The 25,954-nt window shown below is 43.4% G+C and overlaps 1 protein-coding gene across 1 annotated transcript; it reads left to right on the top strand.

Annotated features, from left to right (window-relative positions):
* The first annotated feature begins 1,372 nt into the window (after positions 1-1,372).
* LOC142198320 (cytochrome P450 2K1-like) lies at positions 1,373-24,600 on the top strand. The gene is made up of 9 exons (XM_075269292.1): positions 1,373-1,558; positions 3,043-3,205; positions 11,329-11,478; positions 12,756-12,916; positions 14,643-14,816; positions 15,095-15,236; positions 16,241-16,425; positions 21,672-21,813; positions 24,419-24,600. Exons 1-9 carry the CDS (start codon positions 1,373-1,375, stop codon positions 24,598-24,600), a joined length of 1,485 nt encoding a protein of 494 aa, XP_075125393.1.
* The last annotated feature ends 1,354 nt before the right edge of the window (positions 24,601-25,954 follow it).

The following is a 25,954-nucleotide window of genomic DNA, read 5'->3' as shown; positions in this document are numbered from 1 at the left end:
GCACATTCGAGGGCAACATGGTAGCTCAGTGGTTAGCACTGCAGCCTTGCAGTGCTGGAATCCTGGGTTTGAATCAACATCTGCAAGGAGTTTGTATGTTCTCCCCATGTTTGCATGGATTTCCTCCCATTCTACAAAGACAAACTAATAGGGAAAAATGTACATTGTGAGACCTATATGTAGTCGCGACTGAAAACCAGTGCACTGCACCGGCATCCAGCTACGCACTCCGCTCCAGATTAGGCCCAATGAATGAGCCTAGTCCGGAGGAGGGAGTGTCTTCAGGCCGAATCGCGAAGCGACTCCACCTGAAAGAATGAGCATCTCGCTTCTTTTTCTGGGAGCCAGAACGAACGGCTCCAGGAAAAAAGAACTGATATGGATATGGCCTCAAAATCCTGACAAAAAACCCTGTGTGAACTTACCCTTATATTTGCAACTTGGGCCTTAGCTTAAGGTCCCTTGCAGGTGACCATGGTCTTGGTCCATGTATTTCACGGATAGCACACTGATCAATTCTTTTCTATGGGCCCGTACATATGACCGCAAATTACATGGTCCCATGTGCGGGCCAACACTCCGGGATGAAAAATATAGAACAGGCGTTATTCCTGTCTTATTTCGTGGGCTTGTGCTTCTGTGGCTACTATTCATTTAATCAAAGGAGCTGTGTGCCCGTGTCACATCCAGGATTCAATTGTTCTCCCATTCTGGTTATAATTAGAGATGAGCGAACAGTAAAATGTTCGAGGTTCGATATTCGTTTCGAGTAGCCCCTCAATATTCGACTACTCCAATCGAATATCGAACCCTATTATAGTATATGGGGGGAAAATGCTCGTTTCAGGGGTAGGCAACATTCGATCAAATTATACTTACCAAGTCTACGAGTGAGGGTCGGGCTGGATCCTCCGAGAAGTCTTCTCCTTGCAGCGTCCCCGCGGCATCTTCCGTCTCTGAATTCACTCTGCCAGGCATCGGGCCTGGCCTGCACTACAAGCGGACATGAGCAGTCGGCTCTGCCCAGGCCCGATGCCTGGCAGAGTGAATTCAGAGACGGAAGAGCCTGGAGTTTGTTGTGCCATCTACCATCTTTCCATGACATTTGGTCCAGTACCTCTCCCTCATGTTCTGTACCAGCTCTTTTGTAGAGCATAGTCTTCTACAGATTCACACCATCCAGCAGTAAGAAGAAACATCCCCCATCTCTAGGGCCCCATTGCAGCTGCATAATTTGTATTTGTTGACATCTCCATAAGAATGCTCACTCAGCTCTCCTTTTTGTAATAATTCTCCAGTGTAGTTGAGACATAAATATAGACCAAAGGTTAGATGGCACATTTCGGCTTTGGCACTAGCTCCAGTCACAGCTATGGATTTCCAATTCTCTTTGGCTTCTTATTTTGTGCTGGTTTTGACTGTTTTATATATCCTGAATGTCTTAAAAGGTTGGGATAAAAATCATGTGAAGAATTTGCCTCCTGGTCCCAGACGTTTGCCGTTCATTGGAAATTTGCATCTCATGGATTTGAAGAGACCTCACCTCACTTATCTAGAGGTAAGGACACCTCTATCCAAACCACTGATGGAATGAGGTTTCCAAAATTTTACTTCTATTGGGAAAGCAGGTGAATTTTCTTTTATCGAGCCATAATTATTCTATAGAAGACCACAATGACATATATACATTGAAACCTCGAGATGACCACTCCAAATTGCATTAAAATGTGGTCTTCTGGGTGGGGGGAGCTCTTCCAAGATGGTGGTTAATATGGAAAATTGAAAATGTGGCTTTGGTCTTCTCAAAGAGGTGTTGTCTTTTGGAGAGGTTTCACTATACCTATCTAAATTCTAATTGATATAAGATTAAGATGGTGGTGTAATATTAAGTATGGTGGCTAGGTCAACTTTTGAAGACTTATGGATCTCTGCTTAAATCCAAACCAATGACGTTAATAAAGGCCATTGTACAGACAACATCTAAAGACTAAGTATGTAGTCACTGAAAGGGTTATTCCCATCTTATCAATCGGTAGAATACGGCATCACTTTATGAATGGTGGGGTCCAGTCTTTGGGACCCCTACTTACCCTGAGCGTTGACTTAGCAATGCATCTACATCACTCCAAGCCCATTAATTGGACCCTTGATGTAGCCAATCCCATTTAATCGACATCACCCTAAAGGAATACATTCACTCAAGCCAGTCCATATCCAATGGGCTTCCCAATTTTTCAATGTTTTAGGCAAATCTGTGATGCAATACGGTAGGAAACTAGTTAAACTGAGCAGATTTTTTTGTCATGTTGGTAGAAAGCCAACCTCAGGCAAATTCCCAGAAATACAAAGAAAAACAAGCTCCACTATAGATACCCAAGTGCTGAAAGACAACCATGAATACGGGCATCTATCTCTACTAGAATATAATCAAGACCCAAAACAGACACTAGATTAGAGAGCGATGTATGGTATGGGGCATATATTAGGACACATTCTAAATACTCGTACTCGATCGAGTACCACTCACTATTCGAATGTAAAAGTTTGATGCAGAACCAGCATTGATTGGCTGAATGCTATACAATCTTCTCCTACCTTTAGAAGTCTTCTCCGTGCAGCGTCCCCGCGGCGTCTTCCGGCCCTTCGTTCACTCTGCCAGGCATCGGGCCTGGGCAGAGCCGAATGCGCATGTCCGCTTGTAGTGCGGGCATGCGTAGTCGGCTCTGCCCAGGCCCGATGCCTGTCAGAGTGAATGAAGAGCCAGAAGACGCCGCGGGGACGCTGCACGGAGAAGACTGCACGGAGGATCCAGCCCGACCCTCACTCGTGGACTTGGTAAATACAATTTGATCGAACGTTGCCTACCCCTGAAACAAGCAATTTCCCCCCATAGACTATAACAGGGCTCGATATTCGATTCGAGTAGTCAAATATTGAGGGGCTACTCGAAACGAATATCGAACCTCAAACATTTTACTGTTCGCTCATCTCTAATTCTTAGTAATTTATAGCATAATGTATTTTTTAATTATTCTATTTAAGTTTGCAAAGAAATATGGCCCGGTGTTTCGCGTCCAGATGGGTATGAAAAAAATGGTGGTCTTAACCGGATATGAGACTGTGAAAGACGCTCTAGTCAATAATGCAGAAGAGTTTGGAGAAAGAGGAGTGCTTAAAATATTTCATGATATGGACAAGGGAGTAGGTGAGTCTTTTATTCATTATTAGTAGCATTGAACATGGAGTATAAAATTTGTTAGGACACACAAGGCTCAACGCCATCAATGCCAGGTATGATGTAGTGGGTAATGGGTGGTTCTTAATATTTGGCTCCTCGTGCATAATGAATTTTATGGTTTATACATTGGCCCCCACTGGTGCTCACAATATGTTTTAAGTATCTGCCACCCTATCTTGACACTGTCGTACGCAAATTGGCAATCGGCTAAAGGTCACCATACACTGAAATACTATAGCTGGAACGATTTTTCAGCTAACATCTATTTCTTCGATCTCAAACATGCTGGAACACCTTTGAGAACTACAGACCAGTTAGTGTGACCTTGGTAGTCAGATAAGATTAACTAATCTTAAAGATTTTTTTTTGAATATGTTTAAAAATTGTTTGCTGAAGATGGTATAGTGGGTCTTACCTACCTGGATTCCAATCTAGCCTTACAGGTAACATAGGAGAAGGTTTCAAATCAAATCAAATCGACTTTATTGGCACGTCCGAATGGGTATTTGGCATTGCCAAAGCTAGTAAAGTGTGTGTGTGTGGGGGGGAGTTGGAGTCGAGGGGGAGAGTATAGGGGGTGTGGGGGGTGGCTGATTTGGGGTATAACAGTCCATGGAGTCTCAACTTCCTCTCAGTTGGTGACCGCTATATGGGAAGGTGGGGTGGCGTGGGGCAGGTGGTTTGGGGTATAACAGTCAGGTTTGGTAGGTAAGGTCTGGCTGTTCGCTAGGGACACAAATGTGTTTGAAATTGGTTGAAACTCCTGTAGGGATTTGTAGTGATGGGAGTTTTTTGGTCCGGATTTTGACTTTGAATCCGCCTCAAAATCTGGCTCCAAAAAATTCCTCCCATTGACTTCAATGGGAGCCATTCACTTCTTTTTTCTGCTAGTGGATTTTTCCTGCTCGTGGAAAAAAAAAAGCAAGCTGCCCTATCTGCGGCTGAATCGGCGTTCGCGGCGTGCGACTCCCTCCCAACTAGGCACATTCACTTAATCCAGAGCTGAATGCCGCGGATTAGGCCCCAAAAACGCTTTGTGACCTCAGCATAACATGGAAAAAGATTTCGCTCCACTGGATAAATGGTCACAAAAAATGAAAACTGTCGTTCAGTGTTTCCAAATGTATAACAATGCACTTAGTGAGGAGGAACTCTTTATCTGAGTATTGTAGGGGCAGTTCTGTGTTATCCAGGACTTCAGTAGAGAAGGATCTGGGGTCCTGTTATCAGACACCTTCATAGTAAGTGGTCAATGCAGCCAGATAACTGGGAAGGTAAGTAGATACCTGGTTGTATAGAGAGAGGCATAACCAGTAGGATGCTCGGCTGTATACCGAAATATGTAACCATTAGGATGCTTGGCTATTGAGCTAGAGGTATAGCTAGTAGGGTGTTGGGCAGTATAGCTTGTGGTATAACCAGTAGCATGATTTGCTGTATGGCTAGAGATGTAACCAATACGATGCTCGTTGGTATAGATAGTGGTATAACCAGTGGGATGTTCGGCTGTATACCGAAATATGTAACCAGTAGGATGCTTGGCTATTGAGCTAGAGGTATAGCTAGTAAGGTGTTGGGCAGTATAGCTTGTGGTATAACCAGTAGCATGATTTTCTGTATAGCTAGAGATGTAACCAATAGAATGCTCAGTGATATAGATAGTGGTATAACCAGTAGGATTATGGACTGTATAGCTAGAGGTATAACCAGTTTCTTTGCTCCTGTTGGAGGCATCTTATCCCCTGTGTAGATCATGGGAGACTTAGGACATGTCCATATGTGTTATACAGTTGTTGGGTTTAAGTATCTAATGTCACACTAAATAGTACATTTGAAAGAGGATGTCACATGAACCCGGCCTGCGTCCCGGGTCATGTGACGTCTGACGTCATTTCAGAAGATAGCGGAGAAGACAGCGTAGGAGCCGGGGACAGGTAAGAAACAGTAACTTTTTATGTTTTTATCCCCCCGGGTCTCCGATTATTAGACTCTGGGGTCTGAAAAGACCCCAGAGTATAATAATTGTTTATGGGTGTCCACTATGGGGGATAATACTGTGTGCAGGGGCCACTATGGGGGATAATACTGTGTGCAGGGGCCACTATGGGGGGTAATACTGTGTGCAAGGGCCACTATGGGGAATAATACTGTGTGCAGGGGCCACTATGCAGCATAATATTGTGTGCAGGGGCCAGTAAGGGACATAATACTGTGTGCAGGGACCACTATGGGGGATAATACTGTGTGCAGGGGACACTATGGGGGATAATACTGTGTGCAGGGGCCAATATGGGACATAATACTGTTTGCAGGGGCCACTATGGGACATAATACTGTGTGCAGGGGCCACTATGGGACATAATACTGTGTGCAGGGGCCAGTAAGGGACAAAATACTGTGTGCAGGGGCCACTATAGGACATAATACTGTGTGCAGGGCCACTATGGGGGATAATATTGTGTGCAGGGGCCACTATGGGGGGTAATACTGTGTGCAGGGGCCACTATGGGACATAATACTGTGTGCAGGGGCCAGTAAGGGACATAATACTGTGTGCAGGGGCCACTATAGGACATAATACTGTGTGCAGGGCCACTATGGGGGATAATATTGTGTGCAGGGGCCACTATGGGGGGTAATACTGTGTGCAGGGGCCACTATGGGACATAATACTGTGTGCAGGGGTCACTATGGGGCATAATACTGTGTGCAGGGGCCACTATGGGACATAATACTGTGTGCAGGGGCCAGTAAGGGACAAAATACTGCGTGCAGGGGCCAGTAAGGGACATAATAGTGTGTGCAGGGGCCACTATGGGGGATAATACTGTGTGCAGGGGCCACTATGGGACATAATACTGTGTGCAGGGGCCACTATGGGACATAATACTGTGTGCAGGGGCCACTATGGGACATAATACTGTGTGCAGGGGCCAGTAAGGGACAAAATACTGTGTTCAAGGGCCAGTAAGGGACATAATAGTGTGAGCAGGGGCCACTATGGGGGATAATACTGTGTGCAGGGGCCCCTAAGGGACATAATAGAGTGCAGAGGAGGGGGCCGATCGAGGTCTTTGGCGTCAGTTGGGGGGGCCCCATGTCAAAAGTTCGCCACGGGGCCCCGTCATTCCTAGTTACGCCACTGCTTCTGAGCTTCAGAGGTTTCCAGACTCAGTCCCAAAAGTAGCACCACAAACTATGTGTCTCCAGACTCAGTCCACAGCCAGCATGGCAGTTCTTCCATCCAGCACAGTTCAGGTCTCCACTCCCCTCAGCACATCACCTGCAGCACAGGACCCTTCATCACACAGAACTCTCTTGCTGTTTCTTGGTAAGGGATGATGCAGATGACTATCTCCAGTGCAAGGCATCAAAACTGCAATCCCAGCACCCTGCCAGGCTTGTAGGAGTCCAAAATGTCCCAGTAATTACCTCTAATCAGACTTTGCATCCTAGAAAAATATTTACATTCACAATAATTAATTGCATTAATTCACTCTGGGCATGTAGCAATTGGCTGCCACCTACTGACCAAAGTTAGTTACTGACTGCTTACTAACTCACACCCTTACACATGGATGACCCGTATTCTACCTACATTATGTCTTCAAGATTTTTTCATTCTCACGCCCCATACAAGTGTATATAAACCAGTGTAGAAGGATTCTACAGAAATAACCTTGGTTTTTAACAAATATTTTCAAAAACCTTTTTGGATGTTAACACTCAAGAATGATTATTTTACTCTGCAGTCTCCATAGACCCCAAACTCTAGTAATTAGAGGCCAGGTGTGTAAAAATACCTAATACTTTCCTGGGCTCCAACATGGCCTCTGGTCTGCTCCGCAGTTATCAGTGTCATCAATCTCTCTCCATAACGTCCTTGGCTCCAGGTCATTGACTGAGGATGGGCTGCAAACACATCATGGTATATAAATTATTATTATATTTACATTTTTAAGTACCCTCCTGGCCAGGGTCGGACTGGGGTGTCTAGGGCCCACCAGTGGAATTGTTTCTAGCCGCCCACCGCCAGGACCATGCAGATCAGCGGTACCGAGACACGACGGCTAAAGGTAATAACATGTCCGGAGCCATGCTGCTCACACACTATACCATAAACCTACTGCTACACCTTGTATGGCAAGTGAACAGTGCGGCTCCTAGAAATGTTACCATTACTTGTAGCCATGCTGTCCCTGGAAGAGCTGATCTGCAGAGGTCCTGGCTGTTGTATCATCGCATATGTAATATTGATGGCCTATCCTAAGGACAGAGCATTAATATTAGAAACATGGATAAATCCTTTAAGGTGGTTGTCCAGGAATTGGAGCAACTCATGTGCCGGGGGGGGTGTGTGTGTAAAATAAATAACAAATAAAAAAGCATGCTCACCTGTCTCCGGTGTCCGCCGCCAGTGTCCGTTCAGTCTTGTGCTGGCGCCTCCTTGCTGGGAGTCCTGTGATCGCTGAGACCAATTAGGTACAGGATTTCCAGAAATGAGTTGCCGCCATGAGACTGAACAGACACAGGCAGGGACAACGGGGTGCTGGGACAGGTCAGTATACTTTTTTTTTTACACCTCTCTGGTGGCCGCTACAGTGATAACTCCTGTTTATAGACGACCTCTTTTAAGGGGTTTTCTGAGCCAAATCTTGTATGGCCTCTTCACTGCTCCCCATCATACAGTGACCTCTTCACTGCTCCCCATCATACAGTGGCCTCTTCACTGCTCCCCATCATACAGTGGCCTCTTAACTGCTCCCCATCATACAGTGGCCTCTTCACTGCTCTCCATCATACAGTGGTCTATTCACTGCTCCCCATCATACAGTGGCCACTTCACTACTCCCCATCATACAGTGGCCTCTTCATTGCTCCGCATCATACAGTGGCCACTTCACTGCTCCCCATCATACAGTGGCCTCTTCACTGTTCCCCATCATACAGTGGCCTCTTCACTGCTCCCCATCATACAGTGTCCTCTTCACTGCTCCCCATCATACAGTGGCCACTTCACTTCTCTCCATCATACAGTGGCCTCTTCACTGCTCCCCATCATACAGTGGCCTCTTCACTGGTCCCCATCATACAGTGGCCTCTTCACTGGTCCCCATCATACAGTGGTCTCTTCACTGCTCCCTATCATACAGTGTCCTCTTCACTGCTCCCCATCATACAGTGGCCTCTTCACTGCTCCTCATCATACAGTGGCCTCTTCACTGCTCCCCATCATACAGTGGCCTCTTCACTGCTCCCCATCATACAGTGGCCTATTCACTGCTCCCCATCATACAGTGGTCTCTTCACTGCTCTCCATCATACAGTGGTCTATTCACTGCTCCCCATCATACAGTGGTCACTTCACTACTCCCCATCATACAGTGACCTCTTCACTACTCCCCATCATACAGTGGCCTCTTCATTGCTCCGCATCATACAGTGGCCACTTCACTGCTCCCCATCATACAGTGGCCTCTTCACTGCTCCCCATCATACAGTGGCCTCTTCACTGCTCCCCATCATACAGTGGCCTCTTCACTGCTCCCCATCATACAGTGGCCTCTTCACTGCTCCCCATCATACAGCGGCCTCTTCACTACTCCCAATCATACAGTGGCCTCTTCACTGCTCCCCATCATACAGTGGCCTCTTCACTGCTCCCCATCATACAGCGGTCTCTTCACTGCTCCCCATCATACAGTGGCCTCTTCACTGCTCCCCATCATACAGCGGCCTCTTCACTACTCCCAATCATACAGCGGTCTCTTCACTGCTCCCCATCATACAGTGGCCTCTTTACTGCTCCCCATCATACAGTGGCCACTTCACTGCTCTCCATCATACAGTGGCCTCTTCACTGGTCCCCCTAATGTATGGGGAACAGTGATGGGGTCATTATATTGTGTGGGAGCAGTGATGGGGTAACATCCTATGCGGAAGGGGGATGTTAAACTGTGTGGGACATATTAAAGGGGTTGTGCAGGGTTAAACTTTTTTATATATTTTATTTCATTATTTTATTTTATATATTTTATAAATACCTGAAACCCCACATTGCATAAACACGTCGTCTTTGGCTACTACATAAAAAAATGTGTTTTACAGAATCAGCAAAGTGAAAAAAATTTACCTCATCCACACGTTGCAGGAAAAAATAGGATGTAGAACAGCCGCAACCTCTTAAATGTGTGCGCTTCAAAAAACATGGCTGGTTACATTCAGCTACACAATCGGGTCAAAGTACAGGGAAAATGCATCAAAAGCGCAATAATATACACTATGAAAAAAATACATTGTGATTCACTGCTATTTTTTCCACAGGGTTTTTAGCTGAGTCTCGCTGTTGGGCCTCATCCTGATCAGCTCAATATACACGGAGGAAAATGGCGCTGAATTCGGTGTGGAATTTCAGCGCTGAAAAAAAGCCTCCCATTGATTTCAATGCTAGCAGAAAAAAGCATTGACGTTAATGGAAGGCTTTTTTTCAGCGCTGAAAATCAGCACCAAATACAGCGCCATTTTCCTCCATGTGAATGGACACTAAGGCAAAGGCCCCATGTAGCATCTCACAGTAAAAAAAAAAAAAAAACGCTGCAGGAAAAACCCCGGCGGCAACGTATGAGTTTTTCCCACACCGCTTATTGCAGACACTCCATAGAGGTTTCCTCTGAGGACTTTCTGCTTCCTTTATATCTATAGGGAAACCGCCGGTGTGTCTGTAGATATAAGTGACATGCTGCAATTTCCAAAACCACAACAGTTTTAGAAATTGCAGTGTGTCCGCTGTGTGTATCTTACTGCAATGTGTGGATGGGACTGCGCACACTATGTACCTACACACTCAGGCCTGGTTCACATCTGCGTTCAGTAATCCGTTCAGGGAGTCCTCATGCCCCCCCCCCCCCAAACAGGCTACCGAACGTATTAGCAAACGGTGTGCAGTGAAAGCACACGGACCCCATAGATTATAATGGGATCCGTGTGCTTTCCGTGTGGTGTCTGCAGAGAACATGTGGACAGAAAAGTACTTCACAATCTAATTTCCTGTCCGCGGACACCACACGGACCCCATTGTATTCTATGGGGTCCATGTGCTATCAATGCACACCACTTGCTAATGCTTTTGTTAATGTGTTTAGGGGGGTCCCCATGCGGATTCCCAGAATGGATTACCAAATGCAGATGTGAACCAGGCCTTATACATATACTATATATACTTTCAAATATACATTATTATAGCATATATACTCACACATATACATTTCTATACATTCATATACCATATATATCATATATATACTTCTATGAATGCTATATATACTCACATATATACATACACTCACCCATACACATTATTATAGCATACTGTATATACTCACACATACCTGTATACAAGCACACAATACTCACACAGTATACAAGACACATACTTTAAACAAATGTACACACATATATACATATTAAACATACATATTTTACCAAAATAATATACTCACCTTTGTCAGAAGCGAAGCATCGGAGCAGACTGTCGCTGTTTTCCCCACACGCTCCAATATGAGAGATGAGGCAATAGTTTATGAAGGGGAGGGGAGAAGTTCAGGCAGCATGGACAGGGAAGAAAGCAGTGATCGCTACAGCAGTTAAGTGAGGGATTACAAGTGGCCATTAGCTAATGCTGAAGCTTTACCTGGTGTCCTCCTATATATATACTTTCCCTATATATCGGGAGGGCACCATGTACAGCTTCTGCATCACCTAATGGGGACCGCTGTGTGTTGAGGCAAATGCATTGCTCAGGATCCCGTTCAGGCCCCTGAACAATGCATCTGCCGTGGGTAAATGAGGAATTAACAGTCGGGGGTCGGGGCCCACCGGGGGATTCACCGATTCCCCAGTGGGCCAGTCCGACCCTGCTCCTGGCCTAAAGAAAGATATTTTTTATCCTAAATGAGGAGAAGTCCCCCTGTATTAAACTAATAAGACAATACTTGCAGCATTATATATACATTTAGGGAATAGATATATAATGAAAGGAACAATCTTTAAGAATATTTGTCTTCAAAATACTAATAATTTTATTTTTTCAGGAATTTCATTCTCACAAGGTGAAAATTGGAAAGCTATGAGAAGATTTACCTTAACCACATTACGGGATTTGGGCATGGGAAGAAGTACCATAGAAGAGAAAATTATTGAGGAATGTGCCCACCTATCCAATAATTTTGCATCCTTTAAAGGTACAATACTGTAATGTCCCGGTACTGCTCGTCCAATTCCCTTTAATAGTCCTTGCAGACCGAGATGGTATGGACATTTGCATATAAGGTGAAGAGTTTCCTCCCCCTTCATTCTATATTACCAGAGCCAGCACACAGGGGGTCTATTAATGTGCCATCTTGTGGATGTTTTTGTGAACTACACCTGCCTATACTTGCCATTGTAATTTGAGTTGTCATTGTGAAGGAGTGTCCATTATGATCAGGTGACCTTCAGGACCAATCAAGGCCTGGAGGAGGAGTTACAGCCCCCTCTAGGGGGGTTGGGGACCTTTTGTCTGCTCTCTTTTGGTGTGGAGCTGGCTGCAGAGACAGACACATGGAAAGCTGAAATTGGCAGCCAACCCTCAGAGCATTGCAAGCAGAGATGTCTTTTCCTCTGTACTCAAGATTCTCCTCAGAGAACGTTTTCCTCTGAAGCTCCAAGCCTACAAGCACTAAAAGTTGATGGCCCTGGTTATCCATACATCTGGGACGTCTACACGTATCTCTCTATTCAAGTAAGTCTTTGGGACAAATCTATATTTAAGAAGCCCATAGCTAGTCTGGCAGAATCCGAGGGTCCCTCGCTGCTGGCAATTGTATTCGCCCTTCTACATACGTGTACCCAGTTTGTTGAGGACTAACCCCCTGGATACAGGCCATCTTTACAAGTATATACAAATTTAACTACCCAAGCAACTACTAATTAAACTATCCAAAGCATTCCTGCTCCAAACTCTATCACCTGCTTAATTGGACACTACCTACAAAGATCGCTGTATTGTATGTGAAGAATTACTCCATATGTACATTTGTATTACTTTGTCCTGCTAGTAAAACAGCAACGACTACCCCCGAGACTTGGTTGTCTGTTGTCATTGTCAGATATCAACGTGGGGGTGGGTAGTCGGGGACATCAAAAAGGAGATTTTGTGCACATTTGGGACCCAGGGACCTTCTGAAATCCGGCCACATCTGATATATTACCCGTGATACCAGCCCTGGCCCTCCTGAGTGCTACAGTACAGTACACAGATCCTAATTCTAGCCATGACTTGATACTTGACGGGATTGACCTAGATTAGAAAAACTTGTGCATTTTCTTCTAAAAAGGAAATATATGGACATGGTGTGTGGGGACCTGTTACAAATTTTGCTTTGGGTTCCAGGATCTTCAAGTGACCCCTTTGATACACTATCAACATTCTGTTATATCTTTCTAATTTTTTATTTTTTTTTATTTTCTGACCCTTTAGGGAAGCCGTTTGACTCCACCATATTTTTAAATTCTGCTGTGGCCAATATAATTGTGGCCATTTTACTTGGGCATCGGATGGACTATGAAGATCCTCAATTTAGGAGACTGTTATGCCTGATAAACGAGAATTTTAGACTTTTGGGAACTCCAATGGTTTCGGTAATGTTATTGATGTCATTTTCTATATTGTTATTCTTATTTACAATATATTGCAAATAATTTTTCAGGTTGGAGATTTGCAATGAATTGGACTGTCAGTGAAGGAACAGAGAAGAGATTTTCTCATGATGATTCACAAGATGTCCAACTTTTCAAGACAATGGGGCTGATTTGTCATGAGGGCAATCTTTCAGGTCACTTTCAGACTTGGCCTTTTTTAGTGTGATTTTTGAGACAAATTTATCAAAATCTCTCACACTGATTCATAAATGAACCACAATTCTCTGGTTTAGTGGGCTCCAGAGTTCAGAAACTAATTTTGTTGTAATTGATTTAGAGGATGTTTTTTTAAAAAATTTGACATATTATATTAGTTGTACAACTATGACCTATTAAAATCATATTGCATTAGGTGTCATAAAGTACCAGTGGAAGGGTCTATGGATAAAGTCCTTTGTAGATGACAGTATGGCTGGTCAGTGCTATCCGGGTTTTTACCATACAGCACACCGACCCATTTATTTCTATGGGCCTGTATATGAGACCATGTAATTCACAATCATGTGTATGGGCCAATAGAAAAAAAATGGGTCAGTGTGCTAAAATATGGAACCTATCTCTGTCCGATTTTACAGCCATGCTTCCGTGGCTCCTGTTCATTGAGTGAAACCGGCTTCGGAAGCACTCACGATGCGCAGACAGCACACGGATGACATCCATTTGTGATCTTGGAGCCACCCATGCCATTCATTCATGGCTGCCAGGTAGCACACGGTCGTGTGCATCCGGCATTAGTTGGAGTCCAGAAAACCCCTTTAACAAGTTAGGCACAACCACTAAAAAAGTCACAAATTAAATAAGGACACACATAAATTTTGGTGTAAGGCTAATGCCCCACGGGACGTTCCACAGTAATAAAGCAGTTCTTCCCACAATACTTTTTTTTTAAAAAGTGTGCGGAGATTCCATCTTTCTGTTACAATTATACCTATGGGGGAAACGCTGGTGTTTCTGTAGGTATAATTGTACCGCACCGTGATTTTTACCATAAAGTGGGCATGGTATTTTCTAGAATGCCATTCACTTTACCTGTACTGTAAGGCCGGGGCCCCACTGGCCGGAAACACCACGATGTGGCCGCGGCCGAAACGCTGCAGTAAAAATCGCGGCGTTCTACAGTACTTGCAAAGTGGATGGGATTAAAGCAGTTTTGAAAATTGCAGCATGCCAATTATATCTACGGAAACACCGGAGGCTTTCCCATAGATATAATTGTAGCAAAAAGTCCGTGGAGGAAAACTTCTGCGGGAAGAACCGCAATACATTCACGCCACGGCTCTTCCCACAGCGCTTTAGCGCTGTGTTTCCTCCCAGTGGGGCCTTAGCCTAAAATGGGCAAATAGCGGCATTTCCGATGCATGGGGCCCCAGCCTAAAAGTGATGATGGATGAAGCTTTAAATGCCTTCACAGACATAGGCCCATCTCAGAAAAGAGTCATTCGAGTGATATGATGGTTGTCAAAGATCAAAATACTGAACCCCCTCTCCTAATGGAATTGGCTGCACGTAGTCAAAAATTTAGCAATATTTTATTATTTTTTCAAAAAATTCTATCAAAGAGAACAGCGCCTTATATATAAGTTCTTGGCAAGCAAATGTATGTCTTTTGGAATGTAAGAAAGAGATTAACCCTTACCTTTTTATTCTATTTTGATTATTTTAACAGCTCTATAACATGTTCCCGTTCCTCAAATTTTTCCCTGGTAGCCACAAAAAAATTGTGAAAAATGTTGAGGAACTTTGTGACTTTATTACAAAAACATTTGTAGAACGTCTGAAGATCTTGGATGAAAATGATCAAAGAAGTATAATTGATGCTTTCCTCGTCAGGCAAAAAGAGGTACAGTAAGTTTTTGGGGTCTCCACATCTTCACCCTGAATAGTAGTGTCCAAATTACATCTGAAGAAGTAGCTATTAGGAGCAACGTAGGATTGAGCAGTCTTGATCCACCTAATAACAATTTGGTTTTTGCAAATTCTTTTCTTCTGTAATTTTTGTCATCATGAGTTTTCTTTTTCTGGGTTACGTGAATAAAATCAGTGGTGCCATGTTGGAGTTATGACAACCCTGGTTGTGGGTGCAAAAATACTCATTTAGTATTTTGATGTATTTTCCAGGAAGCGGAAAACGCTCAATCTTATTTCCACAATGAGAACCTGTTAAGTCTTGTAAGAAGCGTGTTCTCAGCAGGAATGGAGACAACATCGAACACCCTTTTGTGGGGACTTCTTCTGATGATAAAATATCCAAAAATCCAAGGTACTGGTAGAACAAGGATGAGTATGGAAAGTGGCCCAAGTCTTGGTCACTTCACCATGCATTATTTTATTGAGTCTTACTAAATTGTGAGAACAGTCCTGTAACTTACGATCTTTTGTATCTGTACACGTCTATATCTGACTACAATCCGTGCCATAGTAGCTTTTATAGCTTATAAACATGGAAGAACGAGAGCTCCACAGCGTAATTCAATTATATGGAAAATCAGACAAAAATAGTTTAAGGCTCACCTGATGTGGTTATGGTACACCACAACCTCTTGTTAGGCATTAGAACCAATTTCCACAGAGGGTTCTTCTCTGGATGGTATTATTAGTTATCATCTGGAATATATGTGCACTCTAGGTCAACTGTGGCTGTCAGTTGCTTGTTGTATATCCAGTTGGTGCTTCCAGGTGGAAAAAAATTGGTTTATAATTCTATAATGCTACAGATACTAAACTGACTGCTGCTACTGCTTTCACACGTGAAACATGTAGATATGGCACATAGATTCCATAGATTGCGAACACCTGCGAAGTGTATACAGCCTATCCTGATAATATTCCAGAAAGGAGAATTGAGTTAGGCTGTCCTACCCAATGGGCAATGAAAGTCATGTCCTTATCCATCATTGCTACGCCCATGTGTTGATGGTGGCGTGCAACCTTCCCAAGACTAACATACCCAAGGAAAGACCAACATTCTCTAACACATGGCTTTCTAAAGAAGGGACGGCTTTCCTAGAGAAACCATGGAGGCTAGATATTCTCCATTGTAGTTGAAAGCATGTCATTAGTTGGTGAACCACAGTGTAATCCACTAAGTGTACGGCCTCTCTATTTACCATATTCGAGCAAAGATAAGGTTAGACACATCTGGAATTAGGATGTGAACATTGCTAAAAATAGAGATTTGGCTCCACACAATGTGGGGAATAAGAATCACGATGGAACACTATGACAACATCTTGATTATGTTTAAATTGTTCTTATCTTACTTAGAAAAAGTTCAAGAGGAGATTTCAGCAGTCATTGGCTCCGCGCAGCCCATGTACAGCCATCGAGGACAAATGCCCTTTACAAACGCAGTAATACACGAAATCCAGAGGTTCGCTGACATTGTGCCTCTTAACCTGGGCCATGAAACAACCAAAGATGTCACCTTTAAAGGATATTTAATTCCAAAAGTAAGTACCATGTATGACCTGTTCTCATAATGTGTTTCATCCATGTTATCTGCCCAAATCGATTATAACTGCAAATCACATCAATTTATTGGTAGGTACTTGTGACACACAGTGGGTGCGGATCCATTGTGTCACCTAATCGGTTTGACTTTGAGACACTACTGAGGACATAACTTGACGCCTTGTTATTCCCCCTTTAACCTCTGTACAAGAATCTTGGCTAGAATTGGTCAAAAGACACCAAAATTCCAATTTGTTCAATTTTTAGAAATAGAGTAACATTTATTCTGATTTAATCAATTACAGGCAGATATTGAGATAAATCATAGAAGGGAGGGAGGGAGAATATCTGCACTGTGCTGTATGAGCCGCCTGTGCATGCTGCAGCAGAACAGACACTGGTTAGTTAACCATTTCATTGTCAATAATCTAATTTTGACTAAGTCTGTTTTGCAATAGAGAAACTTAATCTGTGACTATCCACAGAACACCTAATGTGTATGTGTTTCACTATTTTTTGCTACTTTTATGTGTTCTAGGGAAGTGGGGTGATTTACATTTTCATTTCTTTTTATTTATTTATTTTTAACTTTAACTATTAAACCCACTCTGCATTGCAAAATACCAATACTTCTATTACAGACTGCTATGCGTATCCTGCAATAGAATACTTAGGCTGAGTTCGCATGGGTTATTTTGGTCAGGATTTTGAGGCTGTATCCGCTTCAAAATCCTGACCAAAAAGATGGCTCCCATTGAGATCAATGGGAGACGGTCAGTTCTTTTTTTCCGGGAGCGGTTTGTTCTGGCTCCTGGAAAAAAGAACAGACATGCTCATTCTTCAAGCCAAGTCTCCTCGCGAATCCGCCTGAAGACACTCCGTCCTCCCGACTAAGCCCATTCATTTGGGCCTAAACCGGAGTGGAGTGCATGACTGGATGTCGGTGTACTGCACCAGCATCCAGTCGCAGCTACCTGTATTTTGGACCGGAACCTGAGGTGGTCTCCACCTCAGATTCTGGACCAAAAAATACCGTGTGAACCCGACCTTACAATGACAAGCATGGGAACCTTCATTAGGCTCCTGGTCATTATAGTAATAGATCACCAGCACTGGATCTCATTCTCAGGACTGCTAATCCACATGTAAATGACTGTTATGATTGGCAGGATACTTTTTAAAAAAATTAAACAATTAAATTAATAAATTAAATAAATTAATCAAATTAAATATATTAAAAAAAATTAATAAAAATTCAATAAAAATTCAATAAATTAAATTAATAAAACTAAATAAATTAAATAATAATAATAATAATATCCTGTGGAGCCCAACTGGGCTCTGAACCACAGAGCAGCCTGGTGTGAACAAGACCCGACAGTTAATGTCACTGTTGGGCTACACCACCATCTGGGTAAATACAGTGCTAGGATTGGGTCCCGCAGGTTGCTATCATAGTGCACAGCGCCACCTGCGGGTCAGTCTAACCATCCAGCTTTCACCCTACTGAGCATGCTCAGACTTTTGGAGCCGCTCACAAGCTAAGTGCCATTTCCGCCCTACTGAGCATGAGCGGACATTGGATACTCAGTGTGGTGTGACAAAGTATCCAATGTCCACAGGTGTCCAAGCGGTCAAAACGCGCGTTGGGTGTCCGACCCGTGGACATTGGATACTTTGTCACACCACACTATCTCATCATGGTGAGCAGTCAGTATTAGTGGTATAGTTTATATATTTTTATTGCTTGAACACTAGTCTTTGCTCTGCTTAGGGTTTAAATGATATTTCTTTGCTCTACCTATGCATTTGCGACTATTGGGCATATGCTGTTACACTTGGGTTATAGCTACCTGTATACCAATGGGCGACTATGTCAATATAATAATTAGACATTGGTATATATACATATCCCTAAGCATTGAAATTCCTTTTGGGCAATAATACACCCTATACCTATATTCTATATCTGTATAACTCTGCTGTTCCAATAATGTATTCCGTTATGTGTGACATTTACGCCACTTAGTGGTGAACTCTTGTAACTACGTTGACTATCTAAATATACTTTGACTCACAATATCTCAAACTTTTTAGTTTCTTATCTATAAGTTACTTCACAAGTACCAGTATCCACTGTTTGTCGGTTTGTTGGGATAGAAACCTTTCTTTTTGTATTTTTGTCTTGTCAGTTTTGAATGATGTTTAATAAAAATTGGTTTTATTTTTCATACATTACTTTGAGTATTGTGTTATTCTCCTTCTTTTCCATAATTCTTGTCATTTTATATGGAGAAACCTATACGTGTTAAATAAGGGTATTGACAGGCTTGTTTATTAGTTACGTTGATGTTATTATACTATTGAGTAGCCGTGTCATGTTGTTGTTGTGCCTTGTATGGTCTCTGAGATAGCCTATGTGTGCTGTCTGACTTCATGTATGGCTCCTAGCTGTGTGCGGGAGCATGGGTGTTTGATGGCTCCAAGCTTGTGCAGGACCATGCAATCCCCCCTGGTAACTCCAAGCTGTGTGCAGGAGAATGTTCTAAAACTTCCTTGGTGGCCCCTAGCTGTTGCAGGGGTAAGTGTGTGTGTTTGCTGGCCTGGGGTGAGTGTTAACCCTTGGCAGCCGTGTGTGTTTCACTTGTACTGGTGCACCTGGCCAGTGAGCTAAACTGGCAGGGTTTTAGTTGCACCTTGTTCACATGGAGTGTCGCACAGTACCCACAGTTCACATTGAGTTCAGGCTGCAGTCTTTGCAGCTGTTCACATTAAGTACCGCGCTGCAGTGTCTTTGCAGTAGTTCACATTTCAGTTCAGTCATACAGCCGCTCACTGGGCTGCCCAAACCTGCCTCTGTAAATGGAGGGAAGGCGGGCCATGACAGCCAGCCCAAGTGCCCAAGCCAGGTGCTCATAGGCTGACACCACTGTCATTCAGCAGACTGACCATGCCTAAAGGCTGCAAAGGGATTAACCCCTGATATACTGGACTGAGCAGTAACAGCGGAACAGGCTGCGACCCTAATACCTTGGCCGCACCTGCCACACAGTCCTAACAATAACTCCTTAATCCGCTTTAACTGAGGCCCCGGGGATTTAATACAGCAGAGGCCTGGCAGCTATGGTGGTCACTCAACTCCTGAACAACCACAATATTTAAACATCCGAAATCCATCATAGTATTATGACGGAAGTTGGGAATGGGTTAAGCTATGATTCGTACTGAACTTATTTCATTTGAAACAAATCTTTGGGCTGAACCACCTGTATGCAAAACAAATCTTGAGAGGTTCACTCATCTCTAGTCATGACTAGAGATGAGCGAGTAGGTATTCGATGGAATACTACGGTATTCAAAATACTCGTACTCGATTGAGTACCACTCGCTGTTCGAATGTAAAAGTTCGATGCAGAACCAGCATTGATTGGCCGAATGTTATACAGTCAGCCAATCAACGCTGGTTCTTCTCCTACCTTTAGAAGTCTTCTCCGTGCAGCTTCCCCGTGGCATCTTCCGGCTCTGAATTGACTCTGCCAGGCATCGGGCCTGGGCAGAGCCTACTGCGCATGTTCGCTTGTAGTGCGGGCAGGCGCAGTCGGCTCTGCTCAGGCCCGATGCCTGGCAGAGTGAATTCAGAGCCGGAAGACGCCGCAGGGACGATGCACGGAGAAGACTTCTCGGAGAATCCAGCCCGACCCTCACTCGTGGACTTGGTAAGTATAATTTGATCGAACGTTGCCTACCCCTGAAACGAGCATTTTCCCCCCATAGACTATAATGGGGTTCGATATTCGATTCGAGTAGTCGAATATTGAGGGGCTACTCGAAACAAATATCGAATCTCGAACATTTTACTGTTCGCTCATCTCTAGTCAGGACCACCTTCTTGTTTCTTGAATGATTAAAAAAAAAAAAAAAAAAAAAAAAAAAGCAGTCTCGATTTATAAGCTGATTGAAAGGGATAACCTGCAGGAAGCAGTGTCACACAGTAAACTTGCTCACCGCACGTGTCTTTACCCAGCCGCGTCCAGATCCAAGTACTGCGCATGCGTGAAAGTCCCGATTCGCGCATGCGCAATGGGAAGAAGCCAGCTCTCCAGCAGGCGGCCAGAGTAAGATATGAGAGCCGCGGCAAGAGCTCCCTAAACAGAGCGTAACTGCACTATTAGTGTGATAAGCCCGCTAGTAGGGTATTAGAAGGACATATATAGACTGAAAAGGCTAGTAGGCCCTAGGATCAGACTTAGTCCTAAAAAACTTTTATAGCTAATAAGGGGCAATACAAAAAGTTAAAAGCACATACAGTAATAATATTATGAATAAATAAATACATAGAGTACTAATATTAGGCATGCAGTGCATAAGTCAATAAGGATAGAAACGTATCAAAATTGTTTGAGAATCATAAAAATACACCAATTACATATGAATAATAGAATAAAATTGAATACAATTCATCATGTAAATACAATCAACAATGGTGGCATGCGTACATACTATAAATGAATTCTGCATATATACAGCAGTAAGACAAAAGACAGGGAACATGTCAACGAGTGATGTCTTCTAATGACTCGTTGTGCCCCCTCAACGAGGGCTCAAGTAGCCTGAAACGCGTCATGCTTAATAAAACTTCCAAATTTAATTCATTGGGGTAAGCGCCTTTTTTGCCTGTGCTTCTGAGGAGGCTGGTCCATGTCCGTTGCTGCTCTGACGTCCCCGTAATGTGTGCTTGGCTGGTCTCCATACTGCTTGTTGTACTTTTTTGGTTGTTGTTTGCCCAGACACAATCAGGTTGGAGGGTAGAATGTGTCATGGAGTAGTAGACATTCAGCTTACACTGGTGGCCAGGTATTGATGTATTGGATATCCAATCAGGGAATCAATATGTAATCAATATAATGCAACGTTTCGGGCAGATATGTCCTTCATGAATGGAAAGGAAAGTGGAAAGACTGGACTTTGGCTATTCTGGAGGTCCAATTTAAATAAATGGAGTAGGGCCTCACCACTTTGGTCACCATTCCAACCAGACTGGGATCCTCCTCCTGTGGGTAAACTATAAGTTACCAAGGTGGGAACGCCCCTTAATTTTCATAAAGAAAGTTACTGATTAAATAAGAAATGGATTGTTTTTGTTAATTAAAAATAAGCATGTTTTTCTAGAATAACACAAACTTGTCATAGGAAACAGAAGGATAATTGCGGTATTTTATTTTCTAAATTATATTTTTTACTCCAGGGGACGTTTATAATCCCAGTATTGACCTCGGTGTTAAAAGACAAAACACAGTTTGAGAAGCCGGAAGAGTTTTATCCAAATCATTTTCTTGACTCCAAGGGAAATTTCATAAAGAGAGATGCCTTCATGCCATTCTCTGTAGGTGAGTATGGTGGAGAACATAGAGGTGGCTCAAGAGTTGAGCCATCTCCATATATAGGGGTGTACCCATCAGTAACAGGTGCATGTATATCAGCACCAACTGCGGCTGTTAACCATGTGGACACTACACGGAAAACACATGGACCCTATTATAGTCTATGGGGCCCATGTGATTTCATAAGCTCACCACTTGACAATGTGTCCAGTATTCTATTCGGGGGTGTCTCCATGCAGACTCCCCGAACGGATTACAGTACACAGATTTCAATTGGGCCTTAGACTTAAATGGTAGAGATGAATAGAAAGCTTCTTTTATAACCAGAGAACGTTATTTATGTCATTCACTGTCAGTATTTCTCTCTATATGTCCTGCATGGTCTTAGATCTGTTTCTGAGTGAGAGAAAAACAATTATATAGAGCAGATTCTCCTCAACTTACTGTGTGCAGTGTAATACATATTTCAGAGAGGACTGCAATTTCCAGATGCAGAAGAAGAAGCGTAAAACTGTTCAAAACTGCAGAATATAAGTCATATAATGACTAGAGATGAGCGAACACTAAAATGTCCGAGGTTCGAAATCCGATTCGAACAGCCGCACACTGTACGGCTGTTTGAACGGATTTCGAACCCCATTATAGTCTATGGGGGAAAATGTTCGTTTCAGGGGTAGGCAAAATTTGATACAATTATACTTACCAAGTCCACAAGTGACGGTCGGGCTGCATTCCTCTTGAAGTCTTCTCCCGGCGCAGCGCCCCCACGGCGTATTCCAGCTGGAATTCACTCTGCCTAGGCATCGGGGCCTAGGCAGAGCCGACTTCGCATGCGAGGAAGGAATGTATAGCATTCTGCCAATCAATGCTGGTTCTGCATCGAACCTTAAACTTTGAACAGCTAGTAGTGTTCGATCGAGTATGAGTATTTCAAATACCGTAGTATTCGATCAAACACTACTCGCTCATCTCTAATAATGATCATATATAGTGTTTTCTTTTTGAAGGCCCAAAACTGTGCCAACGTTATACCCAGTGCACAAAAAAGTGGGAGTGCCACTAAATAAAATGTGTACATGATGCGTCTGTTTTTCGTAAGCCCATCTCAAAAGAGAATAGGCTCCCAACTCTCTCCAGAATTCTTGACCAAAAGGTACCAAGCAGCTTGAGGCTTACAACTACCTCCTCCCATAGCGGGGTGGCTACTTGCTCTAGTTTCCTCAAGAGTACTCCCAGAGCCTACAACTATGTTCACCTCCACAAAAGCAAAGGTGAATCAAAAACCAGGGAGGAAGGAACCTAATGGTCACATCACCCAACCCCTAGACATTGGGAGGGAGTCAAAAGGGCTATCCATACCCCTTCATCCTCAAAAACACACAGTGACAAAAGGTGGCAAAACAGTGATATGCATAAGAAATAAGTGGATAGAGTGCCAGGGAAGACCCGGTCTACCCGATCTATAAAAATTATCCATTCTGGTTAGACCAGCCATAAGGGTAGGTGCTATTAAAGTGTACAAAGTGCTGTGCAATGTGCCATCACCCAGTGAGTTCAGGCACCCTGGGAGACACCTTTACCCCCAGGGCACTTGTACGTTAAGGCCAGTGGCGTAACTAGGAATGTTGGGGCCCCGTGGCAAACTTTTGACATGCCCCCCCCCCCCCAACCGACACCGAAGACCTCGACCGACCCCCTCCTCCACACTCTGTTATGTCCCTTAGTAAGCCCTGCACACAGTATTACATCCATTAGTGGCCCCTGCACACAGTATTATGTCCATTAGTGGCCCCTGCACACAGTATTATCCCCCATAGTCTTTGCAGACCCCCGAGTATAATGATCGGTGGACTGGGAGAGGTAAGGGAAGGTAACAAACACTGTTACTTACCGCTCCACGATCCTGCCAGGCCTCCTTCCTTCTTGTCTGACGTGTCTGACGTCACATGAACCCGGCCTGCTTCCCAGGTCATGTGACGTCCGATGTCATAGAACAAGGACGGCAGTGGAGAAGACAGCGTAGGAGCCAGGGGACAGGTAAGAAACAGTAATTTTTTATGTTTTTATTCCCCCAGGTCTCCGATTATTATACTCTGGGTCTGAAAAGACCCCAGAGTATAATCATTGTTTATGGGTGTCCACAGTGGGACATAATACTGTGTGCAGGGGCCACTAAGGGACATAATACTGTGTGCAGGGGCCACTATGGGGCATAATACTGTGTTCAGGGGCCACTAAGGGACATAATACTGTGTTCAGGGGCCACTATGAGGGATAATACTGTGTGCAGGGGCCACTATGAGGGATAATACTGTGTGCAGGGGCCACTAAGGGACATAATACCATGTGCAGGGCTTACTATGGGACATAATAGAGTGCAGAGGAGGGGGTCGGTCAAGGTCTTCGGTGTCGGTTGGGGGGGGGCATGTGAAAAGTTCACCACGGGGCTCCACCATTCCTAGTTACGCCACTGTATACATAGTATGCACATATATACTATTGCAGAATTTCTGTTTGTTCTGCAACTAACAAGTTCATATGTTTTCAAATTATTCAAAATTGTAGTGTTTTTGTCCAGGTTACAGCTGTATTTTATTTTTTTTCTATTCAGGTCGTAGAGCCTGTGTTGGAGAGAAACTTGCAAGAATGGAGCTCTTCATCTTTTTCACAAACCTTCTGCAGAAATTTACCTTCTGCTTACCCTCTGGGGTCAATGAGTTGGACATGACACCCGTCATTAGAATAACAACTTCTCCAAAACCGCACAAGATTTGTGCTGTGCCTCGCTATTAGAATATCGTGAATGTGCAATCGAAGTATATCATTGACTTTACATAATATACTTCATTGTAAACTATTATAGTGACCAAAATTCTAGATTACTAATGATAATTGGCAGTTGCACCCTCACCATTCAGATGTTTATTGGCTATTGTAAGTGATCATAAAAAAAAAAATCACGGACAACCCCTTTAAGATTATTGCATAGACTAGGACATGACGAGCAGAGTCATCTCATTCATATTAGAATTAAGCAACGTAATAGCAGTTCTATTGCAGATCCTATTCATGAAGAAGGAATCCTGAAATGGAGAAAATTTTGGTGCACATTTGATTTTCTGATACTTAATTCCAAGTGCACCAAATTTATTAAAATGTTTTGCAACTTTGAATAAATTTGGTGCAAATTCCTCAAATTGTCACCTCGGTACCGTCTAGTCTTAGTAAATTAGTAGATTTTCTGCATCTAGATATTATAATGTGGAATTTTGTATTTTTATTCCAGATTTTCCATCGTATTTCCTGCTCCTCTCCAATTTGTTCAATATTGTGATTTTCAATTCAATAAATTTTTATTTAACGTCATTTCTAAGGCAAATTTTTTCAAGCTAAATAGGCTGATGGTTTAAGCCGGTTATTACTAGAGAATTCTAATAAGTCAGCAGAACTGGTCCAAACCAATGGTGAAGAAGATCAAGACTGGCGATATGGTCCATAAAACAGCCATATTGATAGAAGACCTTCCCATTATCATTACTAAGTCGTCTGAAGTTCTCCGACATTTAGCCACAATACCTGACAATTTTCTCTCTTTCTCACTTTAAAATCAATGCTACCAAATACAAGGCATTGTGTATCTTCTGCCCACCAAAATTGAAGGCAATGCTAGACTGATTATCCCCATTTCCACTACGAACTGACTTCATTAAGTAACTCAACCTTCCAGACATGTGCTGTAACAGTATGGTGCAATTGGCAGGGCTTCTCGATGTACTATGTAAACTTTGTGAAACCATGATAAACTTACAAAGTCGGTCAAGATGATGAGGACAATTCAAGATAGTAAATGTCCAGGCCAGTTTAAGAGGAAACATTTGAGCCAGAGTAAGGAGACAAAGGATTTCCAGTACCAAGCTAATAATCGGTTCCTACAGATCAGTAAAGCTGAGTTCACACTGTTTTTTGGATTGGATTTTGAAGCGAGAAGACGCCTCAGAATCCGGCTCCAAAAATCGCCTCCCGCAGCTAGCTGCGACCGGATGCCGATGCAGTGCATGGCATCAGTTGTGGCATTCTGCTCCGAATTAGGCCCAAATGAATGGACCTAGTCGGGAGGGAGTCTCGCGGCTGAAATGCCTAAATGCTG

This window comes from Leptodactylus fuscus, chromosome 3 (assembly GCF_031893055.1).
Source record: "Leptodactylus fuscus isolate aLepFus1 chromosome 3, aLepFus1.hap2, whole genome shotgun sequence".
NCBI classification, from domain to species: domain Eukaryota; kingdom Metazoa; phylum Chordata; class Amphibia; order Anura; family Leptodactylidae; genus Leptodactylus; species Leptodactylus fuscus.
The sequence above is the reverse complement of the archived record's forward strand: the minus strand, read 5'-3'. Positions and strand labels throughout refer to the sequence as shown.